At 34.8% G+C, this 25302-nt stretch overlaps 1 protein-coding gene across 2 annotated transcripts; it reads right to left on the bottom strand.

The window, feature by feature from the left end:
• Positions 1–4029: 4029 nt before the first annotated feature.
• Positions 4030–24830, bottom strand: TMEM184C (transmembrane protein 184C). 2 transcript variants are annotated; one of them, XM_051963903.1, is made up of 10 exons: positions 23980–24830; positions 14625–14755; positions 14481–14517; positions 11612–11817; positions 9642–9716; positions 8615–8708; positions 6826–6938; positions 5690–5789; positions 5088–5259; positions 4030–4816 (listed from the first exon to the last, which is right to left on the bottom strand). In XM_051963903.1, exons 1-10 carry the CDS (start codon positions 24094–24096, stop codon positions 4557–4559), a joined length of 1305 nt encoding a protein of 434 aa, XP_051819863.1. In that variant the 5' UTR covers positions 24097–24830; the 3' UTR covers positions 4030–4556. The 2 variants fall into 2 exon arrangements, with proteins under 2 accessions (XP_051819863.1, XP_051819864.1); XM_051963904.1 differs by lacking the exon at positions 23980–24830 and adding an exon at positions 19109–19302.
• Positions 24831–25302: the final 472 nt, after the last annotated feature.

Raw genomic sequence — 25302 nt, 5'->3', positions numbered from 1 at the left:
AAAAACAGGAAAAAGATATCGAGGCCCTTTTTATTACAGTTCTTAATAAAAGGGTATTTGACTTGCTGTAATTTTCTCAACTCTTTTGGAGCGGAAACTTAATATACACAATCTGGATCTTTATGGTTGTAACCCACTGAAACTGCACAAGTTGTTGGGTGGGGAGTGTGCATACCAGATTAAATTTGAAATAACAGCAAAATATCAAAGCCTAGAAGTCAGAGAGTATAATGCAATTCTAGTTTCATTTAGAAACTCTACTCTTGTCATTCTTTTCCAAGTAAGATTCCAGTTTAAATTCTACTTTGGTTCTTGAGTGATTAGAGATTAAAATTCATGTCACACAAAATTAAAGCCATCTATAGTCATATGAAAAAATGTTCTACAATTTGGAACTATGCTCAAAAAAGTTATCAAACTGTGTATACCCTTTGATCCAGCAGTGTTTCTACTGGGCTTATATCCCAAAGAGATCTTAAAGGAGGGAAAGGGATCCACATGTGCAAAAACATTTGTGGCAGCCTTTTTTGTAGTGATTATAAACTAGAATTTGAATGGATGCCCATCAATTGGAGAATGGCTGGGTAAATTGTAGCATATGAATGTTATGGAATATTATTGTTCTGTAAGAAATGACCAGCAGGATGAATACAGAGAGGCTTGCAGAGATTTACATGAACTGATGCTAAGTGAAATGAGCAGAACCAGGAGATCATTATACTTTTCAACAATACTATATGAGGATCACCTTTGATAGAAGTAGCTATCTTGGGCAATGAGAGGATCCAATTCAGTTCCAATTGATCGCTAATGAACAGAACCAGCTACACCCCAGTCAAAGAACACTGGGAAATGAATGTGGACCACAACCTAGCATTTCCACTCTTTCTGTTATTGTTTGCTTGCATTTGTTTTTCTTCCCAGGTTATTTTTACTTTCTTTCTAGATCCGATTTTTCTTGTGCGACAAGACAACTGTATAAATATGTATACATATATTGTATTTAACATATACTTTAACATATTTAACATGTATGGGACTACTTGCCACCTAGGGGAGGGAGTGGAGGGAAGGAGGGGAAAAGTTGGAATAGAAGGTTTCACAAGGGTCAATGTTGAAAAATTACCCATGCATGTGTTTTGTCAATAAAAAGCTATAATAATAAAGCTCTAAATCATTGTTGATTAGAGAAATGCAAATTAAAACACCTATGAGACACCACTACACATCTCTCAGATTGGCTAAGATGACAGAAAACCATAATGACAAATGTTAGAGGGGATGTGGGAAAACTGGGACACTAATGCATTGTTGGTAGAGTTGTGAAATGATCCTATCATTGTGAAGAGCAATTTGGAATTATGCCCAAAGGGCTATCAAAAAGTGCATAAACCCTTTGTTCCAGGAGTGTTTTACTAGGCTTATCTCAAAGATCTTAAAGGAGGGAAAGGGACCCATGTGTGCAAAAATATTTGTAGCAGCCCTTTTTGTGATAGTAAAGAATAGGAAAATGAGTAGACACCCATCAATTGGGGGAATGGCTGAATAAATTATGATATGAAGATAATGGAATATTATTGTTGTATAAGAAACAATCAGCAGGATGATTTTAGAAAGGCCTGAAAAGATTTACAAACTGATGCTAAGTAAAACAAGCAGAACTAGGAATATGTTGTACACAACAACAGCAAGAACATGCGATGATCAACTATGAAAAACTTGGTTCTTCTCAGTGGTTCAGTGATCCAAAGCAATTCTAATAGACTTTGGATGGAAAATACCACCTCCATCCAGAAAAAGAACTGAGACTGAATGTAAATCAACACATGCTATGTTCATTTCTTTTTTTTCCCTCCTCTCCCATGGTTTTTTCCCTTTTGCAGTGATTTCTTTCTCTCAACAAGGTTCATAAAGCAATGTATATTAAAAATAAATTTTAAAAAATAAACAGCAAAAAAAGGAAAAAAAAAAAGATTCATGTCACAATCCTACATATACTTGGCATGAGATGCCTTAATACAAAAAAAAGATGAATTCATTATCATCACATATTTTTGGGCAGCTGTACCCCGCAAGGAGCTAAAAGAAATATATCCTAAAGTAGCTTCAACTAAGTAACCAAAACTGCCTATCTTTGCTTAGCAACTGGTAAAAATATCTCTGCTCTCAATTGCTCAGAGGCCAAAGGTGTGATTAGGAAAAAGCAAAGTTAGTTAGAAGCAACTCTACTCAGGTTGGTTTCAGCATGTTTTACTATGAGAGGACAGTAATCATTATTAGGTTACAGTATTTTATCAGTTAAAGTAGATGTGACAAGATTTGAGTTGCTCCCATAATCAGGAATAATGGAGCACAGATTTCTCTAGTATCCAGTGAATTAAGAGAGGAAGATTTCTAAGAAGATTCTACTGGCCAAATTATATCCCAAAGAGATCAAAGAAAAAGGGAAAGATTCTACTTGTAGCACTTCTTTTTGAGGGTGCAAAGAATTGGAAATCGAGGGGATGTCCATCAATTGGGAAATGGCTGGATAAGTTGTGGTATGTGGTTGTGCTGGAAGATCTTTTTGCTAAGAAAATGATGATGTGGAGTTTCAGAAAAACCTGCAAAACAAAATGAATGAAACCAGAACATTGTACACATTAACTAGGAATATTGCATGATGATCAGCTGTCAACAAGTCATTTGACTTGGATACTCTGATCAAGACAAATGATTCAATACAATTCCAAGGGATTCATGAAAGATGCTATCTACCTCCAGAGATTGAGCTGATGATTCTGAGACTAGATCAAAGCATATTTTTTGGTCATTTTTTTTCAACATGGCTAATACGGAAATAAAATTTGCACAGCTTCATGTGTACAAGGGGCATCATATTGCTTGTCTTTTCATTATGTGGGGGAGGTGTAGGAGGAAGAGAATTTTGAACTAGAAAAAAAAACTTTAAAAAAAGAAGACAATGATTCAATAGGTCTTTATGGAGGATTTATGTGATTGGAATAGGCTTGAAGAATTGGTGAATTGCTATCTCTCCTAGTTGAAAAAAAAAAACACACACACACATATGAGAATACAGAAGTATTAGCTAAACTATACTTATAATATACTATCTATATTTTAAAGCACAAAAATGTATGCCAAGAATGACTTGGGAGTCTATACCACCTTCAAGAGTACTTGTGACAATTGACTCTTCGTTTTTTTGATAAGACAGTTCTTGCACGCACTATTTTCAACAATGAGATGGTTCAGGTCAGTACCAATAGATTTGTGATAGAGAGTCGTCTGCATGCAGAGAGACACTGTGGGGACCGAGTGTGGATCACAACAGCATTTTCACTCTTTCTGCTGTTTGCTTGCTTTTTTCTCATTTTTTTCCTTTTTTGGTCTGATTTTTCTTGTGCAACATAATTGTGGAAATATGTATAGAAGAAATACACATGTTTAACATAGATTACTTGCTGTCTAGAGGTGGGGATGAGGGAAGGGAGGAAAAAATTTTGAAACACAAGGTTTTGCAAGGGTGAATATTGAAAACCATCTATGTATGTTTTTTAAAAATAAAAAGATTAAAAAAAAAAGATACAGTTCCTGCCTTCCCCTCCTCAACATTAAAATGACTGATAATAATGAATAAACTGGTTAGCCTGTAACTTACATACCACTGTCAGAGAAAATATTTTCAGTTGCTACAATTAATTAACAACTTCTTAAATAGGATCCTACAATTTTGATAGGAAATGTCCCCCCCATCATGTTTCTCTGTTTCCTCATTTTCATTTTAAATGTCTCCCCTTTTCTCTGCTTGCTTGGCTAAATATCCTTCCAAACAAGAATTCTTTGTAACAGACTCCTTACTGCCAGATCTAAGCTGACTGCCCCTTGGTGAGATTTGTTCCCATCTTGGGGGTGTTACAGAATTGGAGACTTGGTATTCTCTAATTTCTAGTCCAGCCCCTTTTTATTCTACTATTACTATGCTATGAGTAACTAACAATATGAAGAAAACAGTTACAAACAACAGACTAGAAGTTACTTCTTTTATTGAATAGAATAAAATCTAGTTATTTAAAGGTTATGTAAGCACAACCTGTATAAGTAACCATTAACTTTAATTATGATCAAGTTGCACTAATTCATTTACCTAATTGTTTATAAAGTCCACTCTTCAGGTTAATTCAGCAGCATTCTAATCCATGCAGCAAGGGTAGAAAACATTGATTTTCATGTCCATCTATTAGACAGAGTAGTTTAATGTCAGTTATAGTTGCAGTCATTTTCTTCTCTTCATCAAATATAAGCATTTTGTGTTCTGACACCAAGAAATAAATCAAGTCTTAGGAAATTTAGACTGATTATTTGATACACAAAATGTGCTTAATTCAGTTTTAAATTCCACTCTACCTTTATACACACCCTGGCTTTCACCAACCATCTTTGTGCTGGAATTTTCCATGAGTTTAGTATTGTCCCAAGCACAAAATTCTTAAGTGATGGGATACCAGGTTATGAAGTAACATGGAGGACAGAAGAAACTTTATTCCTCTGAATGTTCAGGAGGCCACAGATTTATAGTTAGCTGAAGATTCTTCATTTCCTGCATTATAAATTTCATCAGGCATCTTAGAAGAAATAGGTGTAATCTGTGGTGTCACAGTGTGTCCAAACCCTTGGTAATGACCCAAGGGTGAAGATGGCATAGAAGAAGCAACAGAAATCTGGTCTTGAGATGATGATAATAAACTTGTATTTTCATTTTGTTCCTCCTCATCAGGAAAAAACTTTTTACTACGATGACCCAGGACTGTCCTTCCTTGAAAGGAAATGCAAAAGTTTTATGAGAATCTTTGTTAATAATTCTGACAAACACAAAATAAACCACTTTTTAAATATATGCTAGAACCTTCTTACAATAGGCTTGTGTGATAGGACTGCCTTCATATAAAATCCTTCAGTAATAAAGTTCTTGACTCCATTTTCTACCAAATCCTGGTCCACAATAAATTCTTAATAAGGTGCCAGTATAGATACAGAGATATATACCTAGACAAATTAAAAATAAATAGTTTTTGCCAAATACTTACCAACATTTCTTACTTGTTCAGATATGTCATCTCTAATGTCTGAAATGTCCCACATTGCAAGAAAAGAATCAAAGCATGAGCCTTCCTCTGCCTCCTGCACATAGGGTTTGTAGGAAAAGCTGTAGTGATGAGCAATAGCAGCAAAGAACATTTCAATACAGATGATGAAATCCTATAAAAGAGCAGAGATGGTAGTCATAATCTTTATATTTTGTTTGTTGTACATAGGAACAATTCCACTTTAATTCACAGAGTTAGAGAGGGTTGTATTCTGGCTACTTACCACGTGATCAAGGGCAACTTATTCTACTATCTGGGTCTCATTTATAAAATGAAGGACTTCTGGAATAGGTGATTTTTTAGTTCTAAATCTATAACTCTATAATGCAATATGGGAAGGAACTAAAGATCATTTTAAGTCCAATCTCATTTTACATGAGGAAACTGAGATCTAAGTGTTGAAAATGAAGATAAGCTTGAGGCATGGAAGCTGATTAGGAGACCTTTTTTGAAAATCCAAGCAAGTAATGAAGACCTGAATCAGAGAGGAAGATGAGTGGAAAAGAGAACATTTGTGACTGCATCCAAGGAGTGAGACTTACTTGTAGACCTGTAGCCACAGCTTCAACTGTCTGCCATTCCCAAGTGTGTTTTTCAGAAATAACTCCAACTTTGACCAACAAAGCTATGATCGCTGCTTGCCTACAGGGAACATGTTTATGAAAAGGTAATCTGTGTCAGAGACACTGAATTCAATGTTTAACACACGAAAATTTAGATTATATATTAAAACTGTTGTTTGTCATTTTATATATTTTAAGACCAGTAGAAATTGGCAAGTTATGGTATATGAATCAGTTAATACCTATCTGTATAATATCTTAAAAAGATGGATAGTTGCTCACTGTATAGTAATCAATTGTGATATACTTAGCTTTTCTCAGCAATACAGTGACCCCAGACAATTCCAACAGACTTAGAATGGAAAATGTCATTCACAACCAAAGAAACAATTATACAGACTAAATGCAAAACAAAGCCCACTAATTTCATTTTAATTTTTTTTTCTTTCCCAACTAATATGTTTAAAATGACTGTATGTATAACTTAGATTGTTTGGTGTGGGGAAGTAGGGGAGAGGGAGAAAAAAATTTTGAACTCTATAATCTTAGGAACATTGAAAATTGTCTTTACATGTAATTGAAAAAAATACTATTAAGATAAAAAAAAATGGATAGTTGCTGTTCCTCAAATAGAATTAAGACCAATGTTCATTCATAAACTTCATGAGGAGTTTGTTAAATAGGGATAATTATGCTTGCATTACTTATATCTCAAGAGTTACTTAAAAAAAAGTGCTTTGTAAATTATTTAAAGAAAAGTGCTTTGTAAATAATAAAGCTCTACATAATATAATGTGTACAGTTTTTGACTAGAGTTAGACTATCATGTCTTATGTTTAATAGTTTAAACTGTATAAAAGCAAATGATGATAAATCTAAATGAAGGTACATTTATTATGAATGGTGCATAATATAATCTCACTAAGGGCAGAAGTTACAACTGAACGTAAAATTGTATGACACACACTACAAATGCAAAGTTACTGTTATCATACTAGAAAACTAAACATTTCAACCAGTTCAAAATGACCAATTAATTTTTTCCATATACTTTTTCTTAATAGTTATATTAGTTTTTCATAAACTAAAGAATTTGGTAAAAAAGTAGCACTTACCAGAAGGAAACAAAAACAACCATCTTTACACAAAGAAATTTGCCAACAGGCTGAATTGGATTTAGTTCTTCCCATAGTACTTTATAAAACAGCACAAGACAATACATAGCAAACTAAAAAAAAAAAAAAAAACAATCTTTTGATGTCTTAGATTTGATGAAATTCTATTAAGAGGAATAGCACTTGTTGTAACCTAGATAAAAGGGGGAGAGGAAAGAAAAAGAGCAAGAGCACGAGTGAGCATGTGCGCGCGTGGGAAGACAAAAGAGAAAAAGTGACAAGGTATATTGTTCTGGGAATTATTTCCCTGGGAATGGATGGATATATTAAAGTTATTTTAAATTCTGTTTTTCCATGCATTTTTATTGTTCAAAAATATACCCCACATAAAATATTAATAAAAGACTGAAAATGTTTTAATATCTTCTTGAAAATATTCATTTTTAAATATAGAAGCTTCTCCAGAGAAGCTATGAAGAAAATACTTACAGAAAACGACTATTCATTGAAGTTGACTCTTAAAAAGCCTTGTTATACACAACAGTAGAATTTACAAATGCCCAAGAACATCCCAATTGATTTTTACAGCATTCTGTATTAAAATTATTTTGGTAAAAACTTGAAGGCAAATACATAATGTAAAAGTGAAATTTGACAGTAAAGTGAAGTTAGCAGCAAAATAACTGAATTTAGAACTAAGAGAAAACTATTCATAGTTACCATTAAACTATTTAGTTTAGCATTGACTTGCAGAACTTGACTTTGTATTGGTAATTAATGCTTTTGTGCTGAAGCTTTTGATACTATGACACATTTATCTGTTCATTCTAAACAGAGATAGATATCTTCAAATAATCTGTTTATATATTATCTAATTCTTGTTATCTCTAATCATCTCCCTTTTAAAATTTGAAAGATATTGGATGACATTTAATTTAGAATTACTGCCTCAATTCCAATCAATTCTTTTAACTATCATATCGTCAATAACAAAATTAAACTTCTTCTTTTATTCAATGTCTAGTCTAAGTTATCTCAAGTTCAGTAGGCCATTATTATCTCTCTCACATCTGATGCTGAACTATAATGGCTCATACGTAACTGACAGGCAAAACATAAATTGATCAAGGTACAGTCATCAAACAATTAATAGATTCTCAAATTCTCAATGTGGGAAACTTAGAAAATCAAATTTGAAAGTGTATCAAATTTACAGAACATTTCCAACCAAGTATATTCACAGAGGATTTAGTCACAGGTATTTAGTTTGAGTACTGTCAATGTTGTGCCACAGTTCTCTTTTAATGTCCTGACCCAGTTTCCCTAATCGTCCTATTCAGTTACTCTGCCTCAGGTTATAACCATTCCCTCTTAATGTTAGGATAAAGGTCTTATATCTTAGACCTTAGGCTATAATCATTCCCTCTAAATGTTTGATGGGATAAAGGTCTTTATCCATTTTAGATATTAGAACAACAGAAGCCTCTCCAGTACCTTCCTCCATTATGTCATCCTAGGTGCCTCCCCCCATTAGGTGATCCCCATCCAGGTACCTCCCCCATTATGTCATTGTTCTTGTTACCCTATAAAAGAATCTTGTATCTGACATTCACTGTTGGATTCTTGGGAGACAATAGTCTCATTCAGCCTTGGGACCAAACCATGGATCCATTTGGTCCCAGTAAATCTCTCCCTTTTAAATAAATTATTAAATTGTTCTCTAATCTCTATCCTGCCTCAGTTTCCCTGGCATTACATCATTACTTACAAAAATCATATTCTTACTCACCAGTTGTGACACGTTGTTGAATATAACTAGGTAAGTCCAAGCATTTTTAAAGCTAAAGTTCCCTTCATCATATACACCAAGCAGCTCACAGATTCTAAAAATGGTTTAAGAGAAACATTTAAAATCACATTTACAACATAATTTCAAAGTCTTATGAAAAACTCATTTCAAAGATTCTAAAATGTTAATTATTAATGAGAGTCTAATATTCAAATCTGGATAAATATATTGCTTAAAAGTTTCAACAAAACTATTTTTGTAAAAATGTTACAAGAAAATTTATGTCCATCAAATCTAGTAGGAAGATCAAAATAAAACAGACTCACACATTGGATACATAATGCCAATCTAATGTAAAGCCAATGAGACTAAAAATGACTTAGAAGCAAAAGGAAAGGGGCCAGCAGGACCTCTCTTTTAAAGTGCTGATTACTCTTCTAGCTATATGGCAGATTATATAAGTCCTATTAATTAATATTATTTACTACCTTCTCACACCCAGAAAATAGGTTTATTGGATATTGTAAACTCAAATGGAGTTTCTAAATTTAGCAAAGAGAAATTGTAAGATTTTAAATTCTTTTCTTAGCTTTTTAGTATCTGTTAAAATCATTTTCAGGAAAATGTATACAAATTAAAGTTGAAGCAATACACTAATTCTGACTTTTGTGTTCTTTATTTTATACAAAAAAATTCTGAAAATAACAAATTTGTTATTTTTAATAATTTTGGGCATTTTCTAATTAACCATGTGTAAAGCTCAAATATAAAGCTCCGCTAAGATGCTGGTTATTTTGAAGGTTATATGACATAAGAATTTTTAAAAAGCATTTTCTTGCCATTACATACTAAGTCAAGCAAGATGTAATAATACTAAAATAATATAATAAATATAACAATAAAATAAGTTTCCTTAATGCCTATATTATTCATCCGAATAAGTGACATGTCCTTAACAGTTCCAACAAAGCAAAAGGCAATATAATGAAGTGCTTCCAAAATATTCTTTCCACATTTACATACTTACAAAGCAATAATAGTTGTGAATGGTCTGACAACAGTATACTGCAATACACCTAGTTTGCATCTGAACAATAATACTCTGTGAAAGAAATGCAAATATTAATTCAATACTTCAACTACTCTTCCTAACTCATTTTCTCAAGTACTCCACTTAGAAGTATAGAGAATAAAACAAAAGAGGAATAGACAATTGCAGACAACTAGAAATAAATGCTGTCTCTTCCCTTTGATAACTTTAGCCATCAACAAATAAGCTACACTACATCTATCCTAGCAAGGACAATATTGTTCCAGATTGTTAATAGCATAATAGCTTTTTTCAAAGTAGAGGTAAATATTATCACCCCTTCCCCAATATAAATTTTAAAAATGAATCACGTTAAATAGATAAAAGATGCTTCTCAATTTTCTTTTCACATGGTGTCAAGAGACATACATACTGTTGAACTTCTAAGATTATAAATATAAACTTCATAAAAACCAAAGACTCACAGTGATTGGCTTTACACTATGAAATATTCAATTGTCTATATCAAAAGATACTGCTCAACAGTTTCTTGGCTGATATTAAACAATCTTATCTAGTCCCATAGGTGATCAAGTATACATATATGTAAGCTCAGATTAGAGACAGTCTGTTGTTGTAAGTCTTAGATCAAATATAAAAACTTGGATCTGTGGACTTGTTTACTTACACACTGTAAAAATCAACCCAATTAATCTACATGATGCATTTCAGAGGCATGAAATATTATCTGATTATGGGTTAACAATCTAAAAAGCAAGCATAGAAAATTACAGTTAAGGCTTAGCTTTGGCACACACACACACAAAAAAAAAAAATCACTTTTTTTTGACATTTTAAATTGTCTCTTCTGCCTTAAGATTCCTTGCTCACATCTTCTCTGCACTGGGAAAGTTACTGTTTTAGTTTAAAAAACTTTCTTTTAAAACTGGAATATAAGATAGAAAGGGGAGAAAAAACACCCACTAGAAGGGCTGCCAATAAAGGAATTGGGTGAAGGTGGTAAAGGTTTCATTTACTTAAAAAAAAAAAGCTTCATTGGGACACAACTGTAAAACTTAGGCATAATTGTAGAAAATAAATAATTGTATAAGTAGCGGATTCAAATTATAACAATAACCCAATCAATATTTGTTCAAGATAAAAATCAGTATTGGTAGATTAAGAATCTAACCATAAAACTCAGCATTTGTAATAAGTAATTTAAACTACTCCAAACACAAATACCACCACAGTTATTCATTGTTATCAGATACAGAGTAAAAGTTATTTGCTATTTGGAGATTTTTTTTTTTTTTTTTAAGTTTCAAGATTTTTGATTCCATGACTCACCAAGTTGGGTCAGGAAGTTATATAGCCAAGGAATATCTATGTAAGATGGCACATTTTTCAACCTCGGCACCCTAATGGGATCTTAGAAAAGGAAGGTGAAAGTACTCTAAAGTTACCTCAAATTTACCTTTAATTTTCTATTGAAAGAATCAAAAGCAAAAACTTAAGTTTCTTGAATGACTTTTACTTATCTAGATTAACTTACTAAACTATCTAATTTTACGTCCTTCATTATCTGCCACCAAACTAGTTCAACCTACTACTATCTGATGACTAGATCAAAGGGACCTTATTAATGACATAATTCAAAAACTTCTCATTTTGCAAATGAGGAAACTAAGCTCTAGTGTATATCCAATGTCACACTCATGTAGTATGGCAAAATCAGGATTGGAGTGTAAGAACCACCTAACTCATTTCCTTATCTTGCCGTTAGTGTTCAATTCATTTGAACACCTCAATGTTCCTAAAACACACCTCTCTAACGAGACTGTAATTTCCTTGAAGGGAAGAGACTACCTTAAATCTCTGCACATCACCCTAAATAATAACAAAGTCTGACTGAGCAGTGAAGCATTGAATAGATAAGGCATTAAGATGAGAACAAACATACTTACTCTCCCATTGCCCATGATGGACAGCAGCAGAAAGGAGGCAAATGTTTCTGCTGATCTTTGGCTTCAAGGATTAACACCAGATTTGGATACCGGTTAGTCAGATAATTAGAAAGGAATCCCATGAAGCTGTATATGACATAAGCTTCATAGCATTCTCGGCAAGTATCCACATAGATTGCAATGGTGGGATACTTCAAAGCTATCCACTATGAAAAACAGAAGTTAAAATTATTTCACCCCAATGACAATGGATCAACATTCCAATTCTCAGTACATTTTATACACTACTGAGTACTATATTTCTTGTCATGTAAATATCTGAAATTGCCTCAGATCCTTTCCTGTTTAGCCTTTATTTGGTATAAAGATCAGATCATGACTTGGTCTCAAATTCCAGCTATTAAATCATTAGCTATGAGATTCTGGGAAACAAACTCTTGGAGTCTCTGATTACTCATCTGTAAAATGGGCTGCTGCAAGGGCAGCATTTTGTAAGCTATGAAGTGTTTTTGTTAGATTTGGATGTTTGATATGTAGCTAATTTGGTCAAATTTATTAATGTGAAAATCTGAAATCATTAACCTTAGATTTTGAAATGTATGGGAAGATGAATGAAAATAGATAATGATATTTGAGAATGGTTTGGAATTCTAAGCTGGATAAATGTGAATTAATTTCTTTTGCCTTTTAATCAAATGAAGCAATGATTCAAATTGGATTTTCTGAATGCAGTTATAAGGGAACCAATTTAAAACATCAAGGAAACAATAATTGTACCATAATTGTTGTGAGGTAAACATTTTGTACATAACAAACTGCATTATATTAAAAGTGGGCATGTTCAACTATGTAGAAGACAGTCAAAAATCTAGAACTGACACAAAGGGATACTTTCAGGGTATAACTTCACCCTCCCCCTCCAGCACAACCATGCTCACCAGACAAACCTGGGGATTTTCATTGAGTATATGAGACTTGAAAGTTTAAGCCAGGGGTCCTCAAACTTTTTAAATAGGGGGCCAGTTCACTGTCCCTCAGACTGTTGGAGGGCCGGACTATAGTAAAAACAAAAACTTTGTTTTGTGGACCTTTAAATAAAGAAACTTCATAGCCCTGGGTGAGGGGGATAATCGTCCTCAGTTGCTGCATTTGGCCCGTGTTTGAGGACCCCTGGTTTAAGCAGCTTTGGGGGTAAGTCTGTTTTATCAGACATTCACCAATACTCCCTTAGTTGGGAGATCTATATAATTCCTCCTTTTGAAGATACTTTTTTAAAAGTCAGATTTCACAAGTGAGGTAAGGCATTTTGTAATAGCTGGCCTCCATTTCTCGGTGAAACAAACTGGAAGGCTAAAATGGTGTGTAGGCGTTTGGCGTGTGTTGTATGACTTAAGTAAGTCACTTTGTGGTTTGGATGACATATTCAATGAGCCAATAAATAGCCATGGCACACAACCAAAAGAAGTCTTCATCCAAAGAGACAGAGTCCAGAGCCAGGGAAGACAGCACTCTGGCCTCTTCTGATGACACTGGGAATGCTGTGGTCAGTTGCTGACACATTTTAAGAAGGACAAATTAGAAGAATACTCAGAAGATAGTGAAAAGTTGAAGAGTCTGGGGGACAAAGCCTCTAAGGCTCCTGCTGAATAAACTGTGAAGGCTTAGTCTGGAGAAGAGAAGACTTAGGTAGGGAAGAAGGAAAGGGAGACTTAAAAAATCCCTATTTCAAGGGTTCTGATAAGGAGGAGAAACAATTTCTTCTACTTTGCCCCTGAGGGCAGAGCTAGAAATAATAGATGGAAGTTATGAGGCAGATATTGGCCAATTGTAAGGAAAACCTCTAATAATCCATTATCCAAAATTAGATACTTTCCCCTCATTCTGTATCAGGAATTAACTTTGTATCATGGAAGGCTTTGGTTGTCTGGTGAAGTTTATGGTCTTTTCTAAGAATGATATATTTAACTGCATAAATAGTGACTACAAAAGAAAAAAAATATGTTGAAATAGAGATGTTTTATATATATAAAAACTATATATATATATAGTAGTAATAGTAGTAAAAATTATATTGAAATAGAGATCAAATGTTTTATATATATAAAAACCATATATATATTTTTATATAAAAAAACTTTCTCTCTCTATATAGTAGTAGTAGTAGTTGTTCCTGTTGGGTCCTAGGATAAGCAGCCCTCACTTGAGCTCTGCAAGCAGAAGCTGAATGACTACTTCTGAAAAAATGACTGTGGGAGGATTTCTGTTCAGGCAACAGGTTAGAATGTTATTTTTACTGGACAATCAAATCTTGATGATCAACACTAAGTTAAGGCAGCAGGAGCATGAAAAAAAACAGAGCATCATAGCATGCAAAATCCTGCAACATTCCTCTAAGGGAGAACTTATCCTCCTGTTTGCATTCTGCCTCAACCCCTTAACTTCTCCAAAACCACCAACCTCATGCTGAGAACAGAAAGCACAATTGTTCACAAGTTCTCTCAAATTTGCTGACATAAAAAAGGAATGTCTAAATTAAAATTTTTTTCAGCTTCTTCTGTGCTAAACAAAATTTCTGTTTATTTCAACAAGTACTTAATTTGGTGATAATGCTAATAAATTTATTTAAAGATTCCTGTGGTTAATCAATCAACTAAAAGTAGTTGAGGATTGACTAATTATATTTTGATAACTATTTTTTCAAAAATCAAACAGTATTTAGAAGCAAAATTATGGAATTATTACTACTAGTGATTTTTAACAAATACAGTATTTATTTAGTCAAATTTATTTTAATGATATAAATTCTGAAAATGTAGGTACTATGAGTATACAAGTTCTCAAGTAATGAGATAAAGGGAAGCATACTTACACTATCCAAGCTGTATATAGGCACCATCCAAAGAATCCTATTTAGAAAGCAAAGAAGACAATTTACCAAATTTCATAAAATACTCAACATATTCTTGAAAAATCTCCAGGGTAATTGTAAGATTAAAACTAAGTAAGCTATTACCTTATTATTGGCTTCTGTAGTTCAGGTTGAGTGTAATGCACTAAATGTTGCAAAATTCCCCAGAAAGATATTGGTATGGTCATTAGTAAAAAGATTCCAGCAATAAACCATGCTTTTGTGTGTATCCCAACCTTAAAAAAAAAAAAAAAAAGTTAGCATAAATATCTCACTATTAAAAACTAAAGAACAAAAAAGCATGCCTTTTAAAAAAAAGTTTCTATTTTTAATTCCAAGAAGTAACTTTCTATCACAGTAAGTGCAAAATATTTCAAAAGTATACCTCTCTCTTTTCTTTTAATAGAGGCTCTTCATTCAAGTTGGTTATAAAGCTAATTCCTCTAAACCAAATTTTCCTGTTGCCTTTTATCATAAATTAGGAAGAATATTCCTAAAGGAAAATCTCCCAATTGATATGGCTATTAAGGGCTAAGAATGCTCAACCCTACAACAATGCTGAGCATCATATGAGAGAAGCATAGCTAACACCTTCTAAAAGTTAATAGTAAGCAACCATTTATTTTTTTCTTTTCCGTTCTTTTAATTTGATGATTCCAAATTGTTCCTTTTCATCTTTTCCATTCTTTAAGAGTTCCCAGAATTCTATTCTTTTCTTCTCCATTGTCAGATACTTAGAATGCAACATGTTAAATGAATTAAAATAAAATATTCCAATTTGCCAGTAGGGCAAAAGAAATCTATTTCAAATATAGAATATGCAACAGTATTCAATAATTATCCACTAAATTTTAAAAATCATGATATGAAATCATCTTAAGTCTACTTAAAAATGATCTCTAAGATTCTTTTAGTCTAAAATACCATGTTTTTTAAAATATTTGTTCTGGTGTTAGATAGGACATGATCTAAGATAAAATTCCATACCACTTATATAAAATCTTCCCTGACTGCCTTAACAGTTTTTTTCCCTTCATCTAAACTCACTGAGTTTTAGATAGATTTCTTTTATGTAGTCACTTTTTTTTGGCCTATGTTATAATATTTTGGTAGAGTGAACTGAGACTCGGTCCTGGAGCCAGAAAGACCCTGTTTACAGTCCTCCCTCCAACATATATATTGGATGTGTGACTCTGGGCATGGTGACCTAGCTTATGATTCTAAGGTAATGAGAAAGTGTTATTAATGACAGAACTTTCCTTATATGGAAATTCTTTATACAATAATGAAATATTCAGTCAGTCAGTCCTGCTCTATATATGTTACAACATGCCTTTGAAGAAGGGGCTTTCTTATTAGTGTTTTTTTTTCCTTTCCATAGTCCATCGCACACAATAACTGCTTAATACATGTTCACTGAATGAATATAAGAAATTTAGAAGCACCATTAAGCAAACAAAAAACGTCTTATAAAAACTACAAGTTCTGACCAGAATAGAAATCTTAAATACAATCAATCCCCATAAAACAGAGAGGACTTGGGAAATATTAAAAAATTTTAAAACTTTGAAAATGCTACACTAAGAGAGGTCAGCTAGGTGGTACAATAAAGCACTAGCCCTGGAACTAGGAGGACCTGAGTGTAAACAGGACCTCAGACACTAAAAAGTTGTGTGATTCTGAGCAAGTCACTGGCAAGTCATTCAACCCTGATTGCCTCACAAAAAATAAATAAATATATCTAGGACTGACTTCATTACTTCATCACATGGATCTGGTTACAAGGGAATACAGAACATTTTTCCATTACAACACGTCAATACTAGCTTCTAAGGGAGTCTTGCACATAGCGGTCATTCAATAAATGTGCTGAATTACCTATCACTACTGATACTTTTCCTTTAAATGTACAGACTGTGATTTAGAGTCAGAAGGTAAGCTTAAGGTCCCCTAGTCCAATACCCTCAATTTTATGAATGAGGAAACAGACCCTAAAAGGAATCAAAGTCACAAAGATACTAAGTGGGAAATCTGGGATTGGAACTTCCAATTTCCAAAATATTTCTTTTTTTCCCCAGGAGTCATTATGACAATGAAATCCCATTCTACTTAAAAGCAAGATTTGCAGTTCTACTGTATCCTTGTTACCTCAATTCCCTTTCCCTCTTCCAAAATGTCACAAAGAAGATGCTGGAGATCCAATATTTTACTTCGTAGCCACTCTTCAATGTTTAATTTGTTGTAACTAATCCTTTGTACACTGTATCTTCAAATCTAACTAGGTTTGTCCTTGGACAATAGGTACAAAATCTATTTAACTTTTTTTTTTTTTGGCTGAGGCAATTGGGGTTAAGTGACTTGCCCAGGATCACACAGCCAGAAAATGTTAACTGTCTGAGGCCACATTTGAACTCAGGTCCTCCTGACGGTGCTCTACCCACTGTACCACCTAGCTGTCCCTATTTAAACTTTTAAGTTTGAGAATTCATCTGGAATATTTTCAAGAACCCAAGGTCACTTTCATGTAACAATGAACCATCTGAATAATATTTTAGTAGAAGAATTTATATATAAAAAGTAACAATTTTCAACCAAAATTTTTGTACTCACCTTGAGATATGATAGAAAGTTCTAAGACAGTTTGTCTTTTTGCCCCGAACTGACCCCTTATCCCACTTCCCAAAGCTGTCCTAAACTTCTTTCTTCTTGAGCCTCCCACAACTCTCTCTCAGTTTTCTCACTGGAAGATCACACCAGTTACTTTACTTTTTCCTCCTACCATCTCAGTAACTCTTAACATCTTCAGAATAGATAATCTTTCTCCTTGACAAGGAGAAAGGTCTTCATATATTGATTCCATTCCCTATTCAGCAGATTGCTCTGTCAGCTATAGCTTTGTCTATAATCTTCAATCTCTCCCCATACTTCAAACATGCCTAAATCTTCCTACCAATAAAAAACCTTAACAATATCCTAATATTTTTTCAAGCTATCACTCTATCTCTCTCTCCCTTTTAGGGCCAAACTCTTCAAAAAATAGTCCATATTCATTTCCTTCACTTCTCCCCTCATATCTCAGATTTCTCAACTCCCATGGGTTTAATTAAGTTACTCCAAGATCAATTGATCAATCTATCTATCCATCTAATCATCCATCCAATCAACCCTCCTGAATTCCAATCTATTATCATCAATTTTCTGTTCAGTATTTCAAAAGTGGGATGTCTCAGACACATCTCAAACTCAGCATGGCCAAAACAGAACTCATTATCTTTTCCCCAAAATTCACCCTTTTACCAAACTTTCCTATTCCTGTTGAGGATACCACAATTATTCCAGACTCACACAAGTTTTTTTTTTTTTAACCTTGGTGTTATTTTTGAATGATTACTTTCTTTCTCACTCCACCTCTATCCAAGTAATTGTCAGATGTTGCTGTTTCTGTAGCCACTTTTTTTTTTTTTTTTTTATATTCAAACTTTTCTTTTTCCCAGAGTTGCCAAATTACTTCAGGCCTTTTATCATCTCTCCCCTGGACTATTTGTCAAATCCTCCTAACTGGTCTCCCTTTACTCTAAACCATCCTCCTCTTACATCCACCAAAACTGACCATACCACTTCCCTACTCATACTCCAGTGGTTCCCTAATGCCTCTAGGGTTGTTTGGATGTAAAGCCCTTTACAACCTAGTCCCAAACTATCTTCCCAGCCTCAGTGTAAATTATTCTCCCAGTATTCTACAATCTAATCAAACTGAGCACTCTCTTACCTCCATGCTTTTGCAGTAGTCATCCCCTCAATTCCTGAAATGAATTCATTTCTCATCTCCAAATCAAAGCATCCCCCCTCCCTTCCTTAAACTTTCAACTCAAACATCATTTTGAATACCAAGCCCTTCTAGAGAGCAACAGCTATTCCCACCCCCCCATCTAATTTTGTATTTAATCTATATAAATTTAGGGAGCACACGTCAATTTCCTCAATTAAATTGTAAGCTTCTTAAGAGATCATTTCCTCTTTTTGATCTCTGTATCCTCAGTGCATAGTGCCTGGCATATAGTATCTTAATGTTTCTTAATTGATCTCTGAATGCCTAAAAGGGGTTTAAGGAGATGAGAACCACAGTTCTATAATCAACTAATATATATAAAATTTGGAATTTAAATCAGTGGGATTCTAAGATGCTCCTGAAAGACACCATTTAAAACTGCCTTACGATTTCTAATAATTATTGTTCTTTTGACTCCTCTAGAAATTTTCTCATTCTATATAAAGCAAATATCACTTACATAGTCAAGTACTTTTTAAGCCAATATTTATAAACATAAAGTAGATTGAACTTTATAGAATTAAATTACTAGAGACTTAAAGCTCTAATAGAGGCAAAGTGTTTTGTGATCTGCTTTTGTTTATTTACAAATTCTAACAGATTTGTTAATAGCATCATAAAACCATTTACAAAGGAAAAAAGATGATAAAAATCATATTTTTTTTTGCTATAAACTCTAATTAAATTACATGATCACAAACAAATTATATGATCACAAACATGCTTGCATTTTGTTGGCTCACATTATCATCATGCTCACCAATTAATTCAAGGGTGGGCAAACCACAGCCCAAGGGACACCTGGCTCTTCTGAGCTTTACGTGTGGTCCTTAAAGCAAGCAGAAAGAAAAAAAAAATTCCACCACAAACTGTCAATACCATAATCAAACTTAATTATCAGGTCCTCTGCAAAACCCAAAACTAAAGTTTTAGTGGAACTAAGCAATATTATATTCGGTGTAATTATTAATATTTGGAATTTGAGAGAAAATTCTTAAGTCAATGATACTATTAAATCCTGGGCTCTTCCTATGGGTCAGAATGGACATTCTTAAAATATTGCTGAGTATGGTTACACATCTTGTAGTGGGGTAAAGAGACATGGGTTTTATTTTGTAAATGACAAAAACAAAATAAAACAAAAAGGCTTTTGCAACACAGAATGGCTGTGGTCCAATATCAGCAAAACTTTCTCAGCCACAACTAGTCAGAAAAAAGTACAACTATCATTAAAAAGTGAATAAACAAGTTATAGTGATTTAAGTTACAGAAACAATTTATACAATCAAATAGCACTCAATCAGGCAGCAAGGTAGGGAGAAAAGGCCAGAATTTGCAATCAGAACACCTGTAAGTGAAATCAGTTCCCATCTTCAAAGATACAAATTATTTATGCAAATTTTATTTTATTATTTTTTTTATTTATGCAAATTTTAAAAGGAATCTTTATTTCCTTTTGAAAATATATTACATAGGGGCAGTTAGATGGTGAACTGGATAGAGTGCTAGCCCTGAAGTCAGGAGGACCTGAGTTCAAATCCGACCTTAGACACTTAACACTTCGTAGCTGTGTAACCCCCGGCAAGTCACTTAACCCCAATTGCCTCAGCAAAGACACAAAGAGAGAGAGAGAGAGAGACAGACAAACACACACACACACACACACACACACACACACACACACACTTTGAGACTAAGAAACTGATAACCTAAGATCTTTTAAACTATTGGGTCTTGAAAGTACTTTTCAGTACACTGCTTGCTTGATGCCAATGTTTACTATAGGAAGGATAGAAAATATAGAATGTATGTAGTTTATGGCACTGTGGACTAAACTGTGCTTATTTATTTATTTATTTTTTGCCACTGTGCATTGAGATTTCACTTTCAGCATAATTGGGGTTAAAAAAAAAAATCAGTGTATATTCATGAACCAGTAGTCTATAGAACTGTCATTGCATCAAAATTCAGATATTCAAATTATTATGTTGACTATATCAAAAATGGATAGACTGGGGATGGGAACAAATCAATAAAAGTATAATACTTGGCTTCTATTTTCAAAATTGCATATGGGTTGTTTCAAAATAAAACATTTTCACCAATATCATAACTAGTGACTAGGCTTCCAGTCTAGCCTACAAAGCTGAAGCTGACACAGGATGGCTATCTCATAGATGGAATGTACTGCTGCTCCATCTCTGTATCAGAACCCGTTATCTTCAAAACTCAATGCAAGAGTATACTTTTTAATCTTAGCTTTACTGGCTTTGAGCAAAAACTTCATAAACTCTTTTATTCACTGATTTTTTCTTCTTCATGTTTCTCTAGTTTGTTTAGGAAGTGAACTTTTATGTCTAGGTCACATACATTTGCAGCAAGTTTCTCTGATAAAAGTATCATTTCCAATGTACAATAATGAACTGATTCAAATTAATTTCATTTCAATTAAATTCAAACTTAAAAAATCAATCCAAAATTGATAAGGTCTAGAGATATGAACAGGCAGTTTTCAAAAGAAGAAAAATAAATCATCAATAACCATGTGAAAAAACTGTCCCAAATGATTAATTAATAAGAGAAATGAAAATTAAAGCAATGCTGCAATTTTTCCTCATACTCATCTGAGTGATAAAGATAACCAAAAAAAGTAAAATGATATATATTGGAGGACCTCTGGGAAAAGAGGCACACAGGTGGACCTGTGAAATGGGTCAAATTACTAAACAGTATGTAACTTGTAATCTAGCAAGACTATCTCTCAAGAGATCAAAGAAAGAGGGGAAAATACTTTCTATGCAAAAATATTTATATTGTAATTCTTTTTGCAGTGACAAAAAAACTAGAAACTAAAGGGAAACTCATCAATTGAGGAGTGGTAAATGAGTTATGGCATATGAATATTATGAACAACTACTTTGATATAAAAAACAAAAAAGTATATGATTTAAAAAAGACATTTATATGATCTGATGCAGAAGGAAGCAAGCAGAATCAGGAGAAAAATTTATAACATCAATATTATAAAAATTTGAAAACTAATAAAGGAAACGAGAGCAATTTATGCAATAAAATAACATTGTAGAAACAAACTGTAAGAAGTACAATCAATTTAATGATCATTCATAATTCCAGAGATCAGATGATGAAAGATATTTATTATCTTTACAGAGAGGTGATGAATTTTGGTTCAGAATGAGACATATAATTTTGTATAGAGTCACTGAGGGAATTTATTTTGCTTGACAATATCTGTTACAATAATGATTTCTTTTTCAATAAGATAGGTTGAGAGGGAGAGAATATACATTTCTATTTATTTTTAAAATGGGGAGTGTAAGTGACCAATGTAATACATTACATATGTTTGTAATGTTAAAAAAAAAATCCTTATCAATAAAATGTAGAAGGAAAAAAATTATCTCAGCTCAGAGATCACCTTTCTTAATTTTCTCTAGCTGCCTATATCCTCCCCAGCAAAATGACTGTTTGTTTGTATACATTTTGCATAATTTATATGTACAATATCTCCTCTAGAACTGTTTTATTTTTGTCTCTCTTCTCCCATAAAAGTGCAGTGTTTTTGGCTTTCAAATTGGGGAGATGGGGGAGGGAGAGTGGAGTTAGAGTGATGCTCTTGAGGTGGCAAGGAAAGAAATGGAAGCAAGTGAGAGAGAACAGCTCAAAGTTTCCCTATGGAGACCTGCTCAAGGTGCAATACACATAAGCATAAGCAACAAAAACAGTAGCTCAAACTCCTAAAGTGGAAAGTTGTTTAATACAATTACCCAGGATTCAAACCTAAAACAGCTTCGCTTTTGCAAAGAACACAAAGAGCACCAGCAAGCAAACAAAAACAAAGCCAAAAACCGCCTTGTATTCAGTGGAATGAGTTGAAAGTCACTAGGCTTTTCTTAAAGTTCATAGTTTGAATTTTCAAGTCAGATATTCTTAATCTGAGTTATATCAACATCTCATAAAACAAAATCTAGATGTCGTGAGAGAAAAGAAAATACTTCTATGGAAAAATGAGGAACCACAACTATTGCCACTCATGTGCCTTTTTACAGAGTAAGGAATATGCTTATTTTTTGATGTTCCTAGGCAATACCTTCTGTATAACTGATTCCTGCAGTTTACTTAAGTACTTACTACCACACTTGAAGATATTTTTTAGGGCTTGTCTAACAACTTCAAGTTCTTTCTATAATGATTATTCTCTAGGTACTGGTTATGAAACCCAGCAATAAAAAGGGAATGTTTGAATAAGCATCTCAATTAAAAAGCATCAGAAGCCAATTACATATACTACCAAAAACTGACATACTGGCAAAACACGTTTTATTAATAAGTGACACTAGTAGTATGACTTATAGGTCTAAAAACATCACTCTTTCTAAAATAATACACCATAAAGTTTTTGACATAAGTGTTTTAAAGTCATTTTGTAGTAAGTCATTTTGCTTTTTAAAAACTTTATTATGCTACTATGGCGCAGTATGGGGCCCAGCATAAGAATCAGAAGACCTGGGTTCAAATCCTGCTGACATATATTGGCTGTATGATCCTCAGGGCCCTCAGGAAAATCTTAAGTTGATTAAGTTACATTAGATTTGGTGGGAGTTTCTCCTCTTAAGAATTCTTTTCTAAACTAATAAATTTGCTGGCCTTGGGAGAGAAGGGAAATGAAGTCTGTTCAGTTACGGTGAAACAGCTTCAAACTTGTTTTACTGATAAATATACTTGTAAGTTTTACTTTAAAGGATACTCTCACAAATTGGAGCTGATGAAAGATTAAGAGTTTAAACACTTTGAGTTTTACCAGTTTTAACTTGAAAAGGTTACATAACTTAAGTTTTTACCTTAGGAACTTTCAGGCTCTTTAGAATTACTTTATTGATGTCATAATAACAATGTGACATCAAAAAAGTTGCATGGAACCACAAGGATTATTTTGCAAAACCCTTGATACATATGATTTAAAGTAAAAGAAAAATTAATTGGGTCTTTTAATTTAAGAAGCTAAAGGTTACTGATAAATGCAAATGCATGATGTGTCATAAACATCAATTGACATAATTGCAGTAAACCCAATCTGTGTACAATAACAAAATAATTTTGATAATTTTATTCCAGCAACACTTTCTAACATTTTCCACTTATAAAAAATTAGGCAAAATCATCCGAATTAAAATTAAAAAGCCCACAAAATTAAAAAAAAAAAAAGGGAATATTTGTTCCTGAAAATGGATTTTTCAGGGAAGCAAACTTAAATAGAATGTTGTTGTTCTAGGTTTCTTTATATGCCTCAAACATTATTTCTGAGATGCCTGTGCATTGTTTCAAAAGACTACAAGGCAGGTTAAAGCAGCCGTCTAAGATGAATAGGCATGTGGAGTGAGGGTCTTGGTGACATAAATGCATGTCGCTGGGCAAGTCACTTATTCTCAGTTTCCTCATCTATAAAATGAGTTTTTGCAACCAGATGTCCTTAAGAGCTCTAAATTTATGAACCTACATGAAGTTTCTTTGGAGAAAAAAGGTAAGAAGAAGATCTAAATGGAAAAATGTCTTTTCCCAGGGGTAGGAGGCACAGGGTGACCAAAGCACCCCACGACACGCTCATCTTACCTCTAATTTCTGCAGCTCCCATATGCATAAAGGCAGGGACACGACCAAGGCCACCAGGTAGAGAAACACCACGAGGGGCCGGATCCATCGCCTCCAGTTCCTCCAGGTGCAAGGCATGTTTTCGTCAAGACCAACCCCGGGGAAGAGGAAGAAGGGGGGAAGGGGGGAAGGGAGGAAGAGAGAAGGAGAAAAGGAGTAGGAGGGGAAGAGGAGAAAGAACAGAAGGCGGAAAAGAAGAGGAGGAAAAGGAAAGGGAGGAATAAAGGAAAAGAAAAAGGAGTAGAAGGAGAGGGGAGGAGGAAAAAAAGAAAAGGAGGAAGAGAAAGAATTCAAGGAGAAAGGAGAAAAGGGAAACGACTAGGAAAAGAGGAAGGGGAAGAAGAGGAGAAAGAACAGAAGTAGAGAGGAGGAGGAAAAGAAGAGCAGGAGAGGAGGAAGAGCAGCAGGGGAGGCTGCAGGCCCAGGGCCCCGGCGCCCCGCCCGTCGCCCGCCCTCCCGGCCTCCCTGGGGCACGGGCTCGGGTGGCACAACCAGAGGTGGGGAGGGGGCAGCCCGGCTTTGCTTTGCTTTACTTTACCAGGGGCTGACGGTGCCGGCGTACCCAACGCCGCGGCTTCTGAGGCAGGACTCTCTCTTTTTCCTGCTGCTGCCGCGGCCCGCGGCTTTGGCCCGGCGCGGCTTGCGCCGCTTGCCCACCTTGCCCAGCTCGCCCCGGTATCGCCCCAGCTCGGACGGACACGGCGGAGCCAGCCGGGACGGGCCAAATCGCGGCCGTCACCCCCCTCCCTCCACCCTGCCCTCAGCCGGCAGCCACCCCACGCTCTGCCTGCACCATGGCGACGGCGGCGGCGGCCTCAAGGAGCTGCCTCCACACGGCCAAGACCCGCAGCCCCCTCCTGACCCTTCCCCCCCAAACCTCCAAAGAACAAACGCACGGTCCCCCCTAACACACCAACACACCAACAACAGCTCCTGGATCGCTTCCGCTTCCGCTTCCGCCTATGGCCACTCGAAGGCTTTGATTCGCTCCTTAGGGCTCGGCGTGCCCCGCCCCATCCGGTCTATTAACCACGCTCTGATTGGACGAGGTTGGCAGGCTCCCTGTGGAGTTTGCGGTTGCGCAGTGAAGGGGTCCGGTCCCTCCTGGGGTGCTCGGGAGGGAGGAGGGAGTTGAGAAAGGCGAAGAGTCCTAGGAACCTGAGGCGGGATGCAGCTGCTTCCCCCTGCATCCCTCCCGCTTGCCCAGACTAGGGCTACCTGGGCATGTGCGTGGGAAGGGCAGCAACCTAGACTCCGCATCCTAGCATGTCAGAGCTAGAGAGG

This window comes from Antechinus flavipes, chromosome 6 (genome assembly GCF_016432865.1).
Source record: "Antechinus flavipes isolate AdamAnt ecotype Samford, QLD, Australia chromosome 6, AdamAnt_v2, whole genome shotgun sequence".
NCBI classification, from domain to species: domain Eukaryota; kingdom Metazoa; phylum Chordata; class Mammalia; order Dasyuromorphia; family Dasyuridae; genus Antechinus; species Antechinus flavipes.
Note: the sequence above shows the minus strand (reverse complement) of the source record. Positions and strands in the feature narration are given on the sequence as shown.

Bases quoted from the DNA above. Each gene is read 5' to 3' on its own strand.
- TMEM184C (XM_051963903.1), bottom strand. From the start codon at position 24,096: ATGCCTTGCACCTGGAGGAACTGGAGGCGATGGATCCGGCCCCTCGTG. The intron at 14,756-23,979 runs GTAAGATGAGCG...TTTTTTTTTAAG, and splicing joins GGGAGCTGCAGAAATTAGAG to GTTGGGATACACACAAAAGC. The intron at 4,817-5,087 runs GTAAGTATTTGG...TTTCCTTTCAAG, and splicing joins TGAACAAGTAAGAAATGTTG to GAAGGACAGTCCTGGGTCAT.